Raw genomic sequence first — 12,917 nt, 5'->3', positions numbered from 1 at the left:
TTTGCTGTGCAGCCATTGCCTAGGATGCTGGAGTAATGGCAATAGCTGGTTCCTCAGGGAGCTGCTCTTGACCTTTGTTGGCTTGGAGCAGACTTACGATGCAGGGCCTCAAGGGCAAGGAAAATGAAGTAAAACACGTGAGAGATAATCCTTGGCACTCTGGGAAGGGCATAAAGGTGCACCGGGGGAAAAAAAAAAAAGGTTAAAAATATATATACAAAAGGCCAAACTCTTGGCGGCATCGCTGGCCCTCCTACAAGCAAAGAGTTGAGCACAGCTGAAACGTTTGCCGTTTCTCTGGAATGCAACGCATCCGACTGAAATGCGAGCTTCCACAGGCAGACAGTGACTCACTAAGATCCAGTGCTTTGGAATGTGTTGCCCTGCTCTCTACGGCATTGCTGATTTCCTCTTCCCCTGTGGGAAAGGTTAAGAGGCTATGTGAAGCTCAAGGGCAGGCAAGGTGTGTTTAGTTTGTTGTAATTTAATTAGCTAGCCAACTAGTTTGTGCTAAGTGTCCACTGGGCCCCGTTACCAGGACCAAACTTTACATCACACATTCTGTCGAGAAGGCGTTATCCCTCCAAGAAGTTCCTTCTAAAATCCGCAATACGGTATTATTTCTAGATTAAACAAGTGTAGACCAAGACATTCAGGAGTGAACGCCCAGTGTCCAAGCACACACTCCACGTGGGCTTCCATGGACCACTTAAGAGACAGTTTTCACCTCTTTTGCTTCCATGAATTACCTGGAGAATCGTAACGGCTGGCTGGAAGAGGTGGCCTATCGCGAGTCTCCTTTTCCATTTCTTCTTTTAATATCAATTGCCCCAGACCTGAGTTAAGCTATAAAAGGGAAGAGAAAATATACAGTAAAATTCCAATTGTCCGGCATCCAGTGGTCCGGCACTCCCGATAGTCCGGCACCAACTGGAACCCGGAAGTGCTCCGGCCAGCCGGACAATTGGAGCTGCTCAGTGCTGCTTTGCCAAGTCCGTTGCTGCCGCTGCTGAAACTGACCCGCTGCTTCCCCAAGTCACCACTGCCGCTTGCAGCCCCAGCTGGCCTGCTGCTGGCGGCTGTGCAGGGCTTCCCCTGCCTCCCTGCAAAAGAGCGGAGGGTTCACCCCATGCCGTGCCGTTCCCTGCTGACCCGTCACAGCCCTCCTGCCAGAGTACCTCCTGATACTCCGGCATAGCCGATAATCCAACACCCACGGGTCCCAAAGGTGCCGGATTATCAGAAGTCTACTGTACATGTATATACAGGTTGAACCTCCCTGGTCCAGCACCCTTGGGACCTGAGCTGTCCCAGACCAGGGAGTTTGCCAGAACAGGGGAGGTCAGCTGCTAGCTGCCCCGCTCCTGGGCTCCTCTCCCGGGGCATCCGTGCCCTGCTGCTTGTCCCATTAAGCTGGTCCACCACAGCTCCCTACCTTGTTTCCCACCACTATCAAGGTCCCCAGTGGGGACCACTTGGCTGCTGCTGGTCCCGCTGCTACAGAGTGTTCCCGGCTGGGGCCACATGGACACTGGCCATGCTGCTGCCGGGGGTTCCCCAGCTGAGGCTGTCTAGCCACCCTGCCCCGCTGCTGGGGCTGTCCTACCGCCGCTGGGGATTCCAACCGCCTGCCCCACTCAGTTGGGAGTTCTCCGCTGCAAGCTCCTCGGTCATCCCAGCCCCAATGCCACTGGCAGTTTCTTGGGGTTCCTGGCTGGGGCCACCCGACTGCAGGCAGCCCAGCTGGGGATGGGACTCCTCAGCAACGTGGCCCTGCTAAGAGCAGGAGATTCCTGGCCCGGGTGGGAGATCCCAGGCCGCCCCACTGACACTGGGGGATTCCTTGGCTGGGGCTCGGGCTCTGGCTGCCACCCAACCCCATTGATGCTGGGGGCTCTAGGCCAGGGTGGGGGATTCCCAGATGCCATCTGGCCCAGCTCTGGGGTTCTTTAGTCCAGCAACATCCCAGGCCCTGCTGGACCACAGATGTTGCCGGACCAGAGCGTTCCGGATTTGGGAGATTCAACCTGTGTAGGCAAAGCACACTGGTGGATCCGTTTATTAAAACAGTCAAAATTGCTCATGAAAAGTCCATCCATGGTGCATAGTGGAGGATTTTGAACAGGGGTCTCAAACTGTCTGTAGCCATTGTGCAAGCTGGCATGGAAGTTCTGGTGGGCTGGGGGGTGGAGGGGACTGTCTGTTACCATTGCCCAAATCTGCCTTTTCCTGCTATTGCCCTGGCCTCTCCAACCCATGGCACCCTATCCCCTGAGAGAGCGGCTCAGGCATTACTGGGGGCCTGGCATGGGACAGTAGCAACAGTCAGATCCCCTGTATCCCGCACGGTGGCGGAAACTGTGGGGCACAGTCAGCGAGTACACTCATTCTGCTCCACTTTCCTGCAGTTTCTGATGCTTTGGGGAGCACTGGGGGGCCCAAGTGCTGCTGCTGCACAGTGCCAGGCCCCCTCTGGTAATCCCCAAGGCCACGTCCTTGGGGGGGACCAGGTACGATGGGGGGAGAGGGCAGAGTGGTGGCAGGAAGGGGGCGGGACTTGGAGAACGGTAACAGAGAGCCCCCTGCTGGCACTCCTGGGCCAGATTGTGCCCATGGGCCAGGAGTTTGAGACCCCCAATTGTGACTATTCAGAAACAGCATTAAGATAAGGCTATAACAACCTTCATGAGCTGCTCCTCCTGTAGCTGCCGACGTCTCTGGAGCTCTTCATCTTCTTCCTCTCTGCCGCTTGATCTGCGTCTCATGTCAGCTCCTGCTTCCATAAAACCATGGTATAAAGAGAACTTTCTCATACCAGTCCCATCATTACAAGGACTACTACACAGCATGACCTAACCTGATTTGCTGAAGCAAAACACTGAGCCAGACAACCCACTGCCAATACCCTTCTGGTCTCTCACTTATCTGCAGCGAGGAATGACACTGAGCTGAACACTGGTTCCCAAAGCGTTTAGACTTCCTTATCAATCTGGACGTCACACCCTTTGGTTGCACTAGGCAGTGGAGATATGCATTTGCTCCAACTGAAAGTGGAGTTGGGCTATTCCAAAACCCACTCCACTTACATAGCAATGAGACTGGAGCTGTTTTGATGTCCCAGTTTCATCACTGCAAGACTGGGGTTTGGACTAGCCAAAGTTTCACATGTGGTTAGAACACGCACAAGTGAATTGAAGGGGAGCAGCAGTAGTGTAGCTGGACTTAACATAGAGGTTTGCTATCAATTTAACAGAGAGGGGGAGCCTAAATCACCTGTCAACAGAGAGTTGGCATTAGAAGTTCTCTCTCATGCACCAATAGCTAAGAAAAATGGCCTGATTCTCATTTGCACTAAACCACTTTACACCACTTTGACAGAATGGAGGTATCTGAAAGTGGATAGAAACTATATTAAACCCACTTTGTGGCCGATTCAGACTGTCAAAGTAAAGCAGCTGTAGCATACATAAGAAGGGTTTAATGATCTTTAAAGCATAGTAATGAACAGGCTTGATAACATGGCTACAGGCAGTTTTGCTAACAGCAGTATTCTCCCTGTGGGACATATCCTGAATTCCTGACTCATTTTACAATCAGTCCAAGCTCTCATTATAACCAAATGGGAGTTTTTGAGTAAAAGCCAAACCTTGCAGTTGAACCATTAGGCTGTGTAAATTCAACACAATACTATCCAGGGAATGGCAAAATGGTATAGCGTGGAGGAAGTTAAAAGGTGACACAGGTTAAGATATGTTTGCCAGACATGCCATTTTGCTCAGTCTGTCTGTAACGCTCTCTGCAGAATGGTAGAAATGCTCGTTTTTATTTCTTAATTGGTGGGGTCCAGTTTAGCTCTGTGTGGATGACATCGGACTCAGTACGTAAGAACAACCATCCTGGGTCAGACCAAAAGTCCATCTAGCCCAGTGTCCTGTCTGCTAACAGTGGACAATGCCAGGTGCCCCCGAGGGAATGAACAGAACAGGGAATCATCAAATGATCCCTCCCCTGTCATCCATTCCCACCTTTTGACAAACAGAGGCGTGGGCCACTGTTCCTGCCTGCATTAATCAACATTGAAATTCATCTGCCATTTTGTTGTCCAGCCACCTAGTTTTGAGAGATCCCTTTGAAGCGCTTCCCAGTTTACTTTGGACTTAACTATCTTGAGCAGTTTTGTATCATCTGCAAATTTTGCCACCTCACTATTTACCCCTTTCTCCAGAGCATTTATGAATATGTTGAATAGGGTTGATCCTAGAATGGATACCTGGAGAACACCATTCGTTACCCCTCTCCATTCAAGCAAATCAGGCAACGAAACACAGACTCAAGACTTTGTTTCGGTTGTAAATACAATTACTTCATACTTTAGCTCTCAGATTGCTTTTTTTCCCCCTGAGAAACTAAACATGACTGTGCAGAAACTATACTGGCCCGAATGTACTTAGGGATGTTCTGTGTTCAGCCGTAAGTGAGCATTTTACATAATTGGCATGATTAAAAACACTCAAAATGCAGTCCATTAGCAGATGGGTAATGACTAAGAGGAGATGATGGCCAAATAGCCAGCAAGGAACCCACCAGACAGACAGACAATGCATAGTCTTGTAGTTGTCATTGGTGTTTTTAATTATGAGTTATCTATCTGATGTTACAGGTTGTGAAGTTTCAGTTGGCATGTATAAGATATTTAAGTGAACGGATTCCTTTTAAAAAGTCATTTATATTATTTGCCTCATCTCACTAAATTCCTAACTCGTTACAGTTTTATGAAGAGTTACACAGAATGTGCTGTTAAGTGTCAAATTCGTCACCCAATTCTGAAATAACCAACCTAAAGAGTCTGCTTTGTGCAGCTCTGAAGAAGTAACACATAAATTAGCTGTCTAGTGTCCCTCCTGGTCACAAGTGCAAACGAAAAAAAATGATTGTGTATGAGGTTTAAAGAAAACATAATGAATGAGACATCTCCAATGCAACAACATGGAAGAGAAAGGTATACTTTCTGTGGAAATGGTGTAGATGAGAAACACAACTTTTAGCATGGTCTCATTCGGAAGGTATCTATGCAATGACTGTTCGGTCACATTGCTTTCAGCATTGTCACAGAAAAAGCTACGTGGCCAGAGAAATGTCATTTTTCACAATATATTTACTTTTAACATAGGCCTAGCAGACGAAATGAACGATAACTGAAAGAAGTCAGGCTTCTATGATGCAGTCAAGACATTGCACCATCCATAATCAATTGCACAGAACTTATCTCCTCTATGAGTTAACATCCACATTAACAATCCCAAAGTTCTTTTACGAGACCTGTTTTCTTTGCTATTATTATTCCTAGCACATGACTGCTCAGAGGCCCTCATCAGAATCAAGGCCTCATTGTGTGATGTGGTGAGTAAACAGCAGCAGACACAGTTCCTGCCCCTGAGAGCTTACAGTTTCACTATTAGTTTAATGTATTTATATGTACCTTGTAATCCACGTCACTTAGTTCATTGTTTTTGCATACCTACAGCCGCAAGTGAGGGAGGACCTGGCCAGTGGTCCGTCTCAATCTTTGGTATCTCGTTGGGTGCTGGAGCATGGGCTGCTGGGAACTTGGAGGACTTGATGATATCCTCGGAGGACTTGCTCTGTGCTGCCAAAGCAGCTGCATCTAGATGGCAATCAGGGGAACTTAGCTATGTTATAGCCTACATCAGTGTCATGGTTTTCCTTATTTTGTTAATATTTTATACTCTACAGCAGTTCAATTATTAAAAGTGTATGCAGTGATCCTTTGGCTGCCTACTTCCTGCTTGCAGTAAGTTAAATTCTTTCCTTCATCCATGTCTTTGACTCAAATCTATGCTCTCCCTACAGTACAAAATACAGTATTTCACTGGAGTAGCACACTGTTAAAATGATCAGACAGATAGAACTCAGGCAAATACACCGCGCAGTGTTTTGCTTAATCTCCTGATGTTTGCTGATCATTAATGAAGACTTCAGTGTGCTGGCTTGTCTTCCCTTTAGGGTAAGAAAGCAAAAATAGTTCAGTGGAGTTGCACTAAGTTTAATTCCACCACATTTAAAAACATTTCCTATGTCTTTGGGGAAAAACTGCAGCAGCAAAAGGGTCTGCAGCAAGCAGAGAAAGGTGTTAGTCCTTTGAACCGCTCTGTCTCTAATAAATCATTCATGTTCAGTAACAAAAGCAAGCTTGAGTTTAGTAATAAATGTTAAATTCTGTTTAGATCAATTGTGCAGGAGAGATACAGTTATCCGACATAAAATGCACCATTGTGCTATATTTAAAAATACTTGTCAGGAATTCCAGAGTATTATCTCAATAGTGTGGCAGAAATCTAAAATTCAAATCTGGACCAAATGCTCATATAATGCAGGAATGTTCAATGTGGTTTTTGTTCGTTGACAAATGAAAAAAAACTAATGTTTTACTTTGCATTAAAAACACCCTTGTTACTTCTTAAAATACAAAATATCAGCCTCAGTCAAGTTGTTTTATTTTTGACCATCAAACTAGAGATGAATTCCTAGAATTATTTTTATTGAAAGACATCTTCTAAAACAAGCAACTAGGAGGCTGAAGCAGCTGTTTTTTAAAACAACAGATTCATTACATTTTAACGTTTATGGATTTAATTTGAGATTGTCAAAGCAACATAAGAAACTGGGATGCCCTTATTCCCATTAAAATTAATGGGAAATGCACATCCAAATCCTTTAGGCCACTATGGGTACTGCAAGGTTATTTTTCAATAACGTTTGTAATTCCGGAATAACCTTATGCACGGTCTACACAAGAAGCCTGTTATTTTTAAATACATTCAGAACAACAGGCTTTTTACTCCAATTTTCTGTAAACCTCATTGTATGAGGATTAAGGAAGTCAGTGGAATAGTAATTTATTTTGAAATAAGTGCTGTGTAGACAGCACCGAACTTCCAAATAAGCTATTTCAAAATAAAGTATATGCTACTGTGTAGACGTACCCTTTGAAAATATCTGTCTTAATGTGTATTGGGAATAGAAGCAATTTTAACATGGGGAGGCATTTCTGCATAAACATGCAGAAATCTGGGGAAGCTGGTTAGGGGATAATAAAAGCATGACTTCAAACAGTACTTACGTATTAGAATTGGTGAGGTCAGTGGTTAAACATTCACATGTTAATGGGAGGGTGAGAAGACATTAAAACCATAAAAAAACAAAAAGAATATTAAAAAATGTAAATGAGAATATGGTTTAAAATTTTTTTTAAAAGAAGAAGCTCTAAAACTGAAGTCTAAAACTGATGTCTTTTTCTGGGGCTCTGGTTTCTAATCTAGATCTCCAAATTTTTTCTCTTGTAAGATCAGCTGCTCTCTATTATCTGCTCATCTAAAACTTCTGTCTATCTGTTACCTAATCCTACAAAGAAACTATAATGGTTGGCGTAGAGTCTGTAAAGGCAAATGTAATTCCCTCAGGAAGTACAGTCACATGTTCTCCCACCAATATAAATATAGCCTTTTCCTATTAAACACTCAATACTCCTAGCAAAAGGCAACAGTGAATGAATTCAGCAATAACAGAGACCATGTTCCATAGCATCAGGCAGTAGCAAATCAGTTGACAGCTCCCATTATTATTATTATGGGAAAATGTTTAAACTATACACAGTTTGGAAAGAGGTTTAGAGTAGGAATGAAACTAAATATTGGAAAAACAAATAAGACTTTGCTATCCAAGCTCCTCCACTGGCTTTGACAGTCAAATCAACCTCCCCAGCGATACACTGCACACAAGACCTTCAACAACTCTACTTGTTCTTAGCACTTTAAGCAAATTTGCATTTGGAATACTGGTCAGCAAATAAATATCTCCATCTTTATGGCAGAAGCACAGAGTTGTACAGGTTGAACCTCTCTAGTCCGGCACTCTCAGGACATGACCCAGGCTAAACCAGAGAATTTGCTGAATCACATGAGGTCAATACTGGCCAGCAGCATTACCATCACTTCCACCGCTTATGGAGCTCTTAGAAGACATTTCGGGGTAAATCGGAGCTAAACAACAGCACAGAACACTGAGAACCAGGACTGGAGTCTATAAACAAACTTTATGGAACCATGGGAAATTTGGCCACACTCATGATAAGTGGACACCCAGCTAACTAAAATCATGCCAGGCCATGGATGATGGTTGACCAGAGTGTGCCAGAGTAGAGAAGTTCAATCTGTACTTTATTTGCCTGAAACAAAGGTTAATAAGACATATGATGAGACCCTCCTATTTAAAAAAAACAGTCTTACCATGATGAATTCCTGTACTCAGGAAAAATAAACTCAAAACCAAGAGGGCTAGGTACGGAATCTAAATCACATTAAAGACACAAGATGAAATCCTAGTTCCATGTAAATCAACAGGAATTTGGTCATCAACTTCACTGGGGCCAAAATTCCACTCATTGTGTCCACTTGGCAATCAGCCCAATAGAAGTTATTTTTAAACTAATAGTTCCAATTTGCACTGTGTACATGAAACACTGAATGTTTTCTGCTATGTTGTATACATGTTTAACTAAGTGGAATCTCCTACTTAGAAAATACAGAGACGAAAGAGGGTTTTTACCATGTTGTTTATAGATGGGTGGTTTCCTGTAAATGTTGATGCCTTGATCTGTGGAATTAAAAAGCAGAAATGAGTGAACATGGGGAAGACTTCAGCTACAAATTAAAAAGAAAAAACCCAACACCAAACCAACAGACACACTAACCCAAGGACTTAGCACAAGAAGAAGCCAGAAAGCTAACTAACACTACATAGAGCTGGATTACTTGAGGAAATACTAGAACAGGTGAAAAGTCACGGACATGTGGTATGAAATCCTTTGGCATTTATTTTGCAACATGTTGATGCATCTAAGACACGAGCCATTCATTTTAAATACTTAGAAGTTTATTAATAGCATAAAGGTTATAGAGGAAATGCAAACAAAGGAGATATTTTGACTGTGAATATGCAAACAATTTGGGGACAGCAACCCCAAATGACGACTGTCTGGAAAATTGTGCTTCAGCAATAGCAGCTTAATTTCCCTTCCAACTGATGAGTTGGACCGCGGGTAAAGCAATGTAGTGAACCTACAATTCCCATTAAAACCCACTGACCATGCATTCTGATCTGCCAGTTTGACGAACACAGCCAACTATTACACTGAACTGGGCCAGACAGACGCTGCATGTTAACTAGTGTTGTGCTAAACCAAACCACAATGTGGACTGATAATTATTTCTATGCAACAAATATTGTACAGCACATTATCTTTATACATTAGATTTTAACTGCAACTCCTAGAACCCTTACATGTATTTCTATGGCATCCTCTACAAGAACTGGGAATCTTTTTAAATAGATGCTGCTCATTTAGAAACAGGCAAAGTTTCATTCTAAAAAACAAAACAAAACCTTGTTCTTCACAAAAACAACAGGTAAGTTGATCCAAAATTAGTGCTATATTGCAAAACCAAGTATCAGAATCCCATTATGCATAATGAGTGCTATTAGGGACTGAAAATCCGTATTGCAAAATAACCATTCACTCTTGTATAATAATATATTTTGGTTACACTAGCACAATTGTCACAGAAAATGTTGAGAAGTATACAATGCACATCATAGGTCCAATGAGCTAAGAGAGACAACTTTACCTTTAGTATCAAGGAAATTAACCTTAGAATTCTATGAAAATTAAGGTAAAGCCTGCCTGACAATGCCCTATTATCACTGATTAAACTAGGCAAATTCAGAACACAAAGACACAGTGGCTTTTTTTTGTTCCTGCTAGTAGACCACGGTCTCAACTTGAATAGCAAATAACTATAAATACTGTGAGGATATTTAAGTCATGTAATAGATTCCCTCCTGCCTACACTGGACATTTCCTCATTCCACCTAAATGCAGGAACTGGAAAGTTTTTCACAGTAGAAAAGTTGTAAATTTGACTTAAAACAATCTGTCCCTTGTAAATAGGACATGGTGACTTTACGTATCCTTGTATGGGAAGTGAAGTTAGTTACGAAAAGACCTCACTTTGATTGGTCTTGCTCAAGAGCAAAACAAGTCAGGAGTTGTCTTTGTCACATTTAACTGCTCTTGCTGGAGAGCATCATCAGTGCTCCAGGCCCTATTTCCCTCTCTCATACACTACTACTGTAAGGCAGGAGTAATTCTTCCAACCACGTCTCAGAGAGCGAGCTGACATTCAGTGCCTGAGCCTTCTCTCACTTCCCCGAGTTCTGTTAACTAATGCTGAGCCACAACCCATTCTAATGCTGAAACCCACGACTGACAGGGCAAGATAAAGACACAATCCCTTCCTCCACATTTGCTAAACACAAGAGACACATCTCAGCAAGTTCAGGAGCAGGTCCCTATGAGTCAAAGCACTATGTGCACATACCAAATAAAACAGCATGAAATAATGGAGACAAGACAGAGGTGACAAAGGCTACATTCTACACTGTGACAGGACACCAAGACACAGAGTGCCAGCTCCTACCTGGAACATGGAAATGTTTAGGGGCCTGAACGTAAGTTGGAGTTAGAGGGCGACTGTCTGGCCGATAAGGGACAGGGGAGTTCCGGCCGCTGGACGGCTCATTGCCTCCAATGAGAAGAATGGAGAAAACAAAATGAGAGAAGGGAGAGCGAAAAAGAAGCAAGCATAATAAAAACCCAACCAAAAGACAGTTAACTCAAAACTCCAGGGAGGAAGAGAGGTTTAAAGCAAAAAATAAAAACAAACAATATCCAACAGACTTGACTAGCATTGGATGACTTTGCTTTTCAATATTCCTTCAGAGACAGAGATTCACATTCAGACTGGAGTGGAGTTTTAAGCAGCTCACATTCATGCTGACAGCATGCACGCAGGAACTGTGTGTTGGCAGCCTGGAGCTGAGAAGGGCAGGATGGGAGAGAGGAAGGGAAGGTTATTTGGCAATGGTTCAGTACCAAGGTTGACGGCTTTGGTTATTAGTTACAGGCATGTGGTATCATAGTTGATATGTAAACCCAAAAAGAAATGTGTTTCCAAGCATGTAGAAGCAGATGTTGGCAGCTGGAATACAATCCCCTAAATCAAAGGACCACAGACTTTACAGAAGGAAAAGAGCTGTTAGATCACCTAAGCCATCTAAGAGCATCATTCCCCACAAATCTATTCGCTTAGCCATGCAGGAACTGAAATTCTTCAACTTGAGTCTTCATTATATGACTATTCTGTTCTTTCCCCTCCCAGAAGATCCACCATAGTAACCCAGGTGCACTGAAGGTTGCTGAAATGATGCAGAAGGATCATCGGAGTGCTTATCCTCCCACTCCAGACATCAAGATTGGAGAGCAAGGTTTCATCCACCTGAGTTCACGGACACTAACCAAAACTAAGGACGCGATGGCCCTGATTCTCCATGTTCTTGCACCTTCTGCCATCATTTACACCTGTTTGAAGAGGAGGAGAGGTGCACTCACTGTATACAAAGGTCGTGACGCCAAAGGAGAATCAAGCCCCACTGTATTTTTTTAAATGTGTAGAAAGACACCAGTGCCAGCCAGAGCTAAGTGACACCGTAAAAAGGGAGTAAGAGAAAAGGAAAAATGGGCTTTAAAATGTGACAGTGAATAGAACTGCTCTTCTCCAAGGAGGACACATTTTCTAGTCAGGCTTTCTTGTGAACTCCAACCGGAACCTAGAGCTCTTGGCGAGGCACGTTTTCTATATTTTATCTGATTACTGAATTTATAAAAGTATTTTTGTTTCCGTTTTTTTAAACACTAACAGGGTGGCCAGTTAACTGAAAACGAAGTAAAATGGCAAGGCAATGCACTGCACATGCTACCCTGAGTGAAGCATACATGTAAATGCCAAATTTTCTAAGGCGCTGAAGGAAGTCACTTGCACCCTTATGACTTGTCTATGCACACGATGGAATTGACACACAAACACTGTGTTTGGGCATGATTTACATGCATTAAATCTGTCCATTCAAATACCTGTGCAAACAGGTATTTGCACCACTGATTGCTTGGTCCTATCACAGTCCCCAAATGTGCTGTTCCATCAGATGTGCCATGTGCTATGGTTTCTTCTATTCGGCTATGTCTAGATTGCATCCCTTTTTCGGAAAAGGGATGCAAATTAGACGTATCACAATTGCTAATGAAGCGGGGATTTAAATCTCCCCCACTTCATTAGCATAAAAATGGCTGCCGCTTTTTTCAGCACGGAGCTTTGCCGGAAAAAAGCACCAGTCTAGACGCGGATCTTTTGGAAAATAAAGCCTTTTCCGAAAGATCCCTTATCCCTCTTAAAATAAGCGTCTAGACTGGCGCTTTTTTCCGCCTAAGGGATCTTTCGGAAAAGGCTTTATTCTCCGAAAGATCGACGTCTAGACTGGTGCTTTTTTCCGGCAAAGCTCCGTGCCGAAAAAAAGCGGCAGCCATTTTTATGCTAATGAAGCAGGGGGAGATTTAAATCCCCGCTTCGTTAGCAATTGCGATACGTCTAATTTGCATCCCTTTTCCGAAAAAAGGATCCAATCTAGACGTAGCCTTCTAGTACAATGTTGCTGACTCCGGGTCAGCCAACGGCTAATTTTGAAAACAATGTATCAAGCCAGGAGTAGCACAATGTACCATTAATTAAAATGACATGGTTATCTGTGTGTGGCAATTCAATGATGTAATATTGTGTTTTGAAGTCACACTCCAGGGAATATACCATTTTGGTTATGCTAACTGCTAAGAGAAACTAGTTTCTATTAGAACAACATAAGCCACTTTTTAGTAAGACCCCCACCCCACCTCCACTGTAAATCTCAACATACAGCTACAGGTTGAACCTTTCTAGTCCAGCACCCTC

At 43.4% G+C, this 12,917-nt stretch overlaps 1 protein-coding gene across 15 annotated transcripts in view; it reads right to left on the bottom strand.

Annotated features, from left to right (window-relative positions):
* Positions 1-12,917, bottom strand: part of ABLIM1 (actin binding LIM protein 1) — a 322,972-nt gene that overhangs the window by 17,725 nt on the left and 292,330 nt on the right. For 7 of the 15 annotated variants that reach the window (XR_012905702.1, XR_012905695.1, XR_012905703.1 and 4 more), the window contains 5 exons: positions 10,557-10,661; positions 8,626-8,673; positions 5,519-5,665; positions 2,682-2,776; positions 750-846 (listed from right to left, as the gene is read on the bottom strand). Coding sequence is in view for 2 of the 15 variants with exons in the window: in XM_075935416.1 (XP_075791531.1) it covers positions 750-846; positions 2,682-2,776; positions 5,519-5,665; positions 8,626-8,673; positions 10,557-10,661 (492 nt within the window). In the remaining 13 variants the exon portion in view is untranslated. The remainder of the gene's footprint in view (positions 1-749; positions 847-2,681; positions 2,777-5,518; positions 5,666-8,625; positions 8,674-10,556; positions 10,662-12,917) is intronic. The other 8 variants (XR_012905696.1, XM_075935419.1, XR_012905697.1 and 5 more) reach the window with 7 other exon arrangements.

This window comes from Pelodiscus sinensis, chromosome 8, assembly GCF_049634645.1.
Source record: "Pelodiscus sinensis isolate JC-2024 chromosome 8, ASM4963464v1, whole genome shotgun sequence".
Classification (NCBI taxonomy): Eukaryota; Metazoa; Chordata; order Testudines; family Trionychidae; genus Pelodiscus; species Pelodiscus sinensis.
Note: the sequence above shows the minus strand (reverse complement) of the source record. Positions and strands in the feature narration are given on the sequence as shown.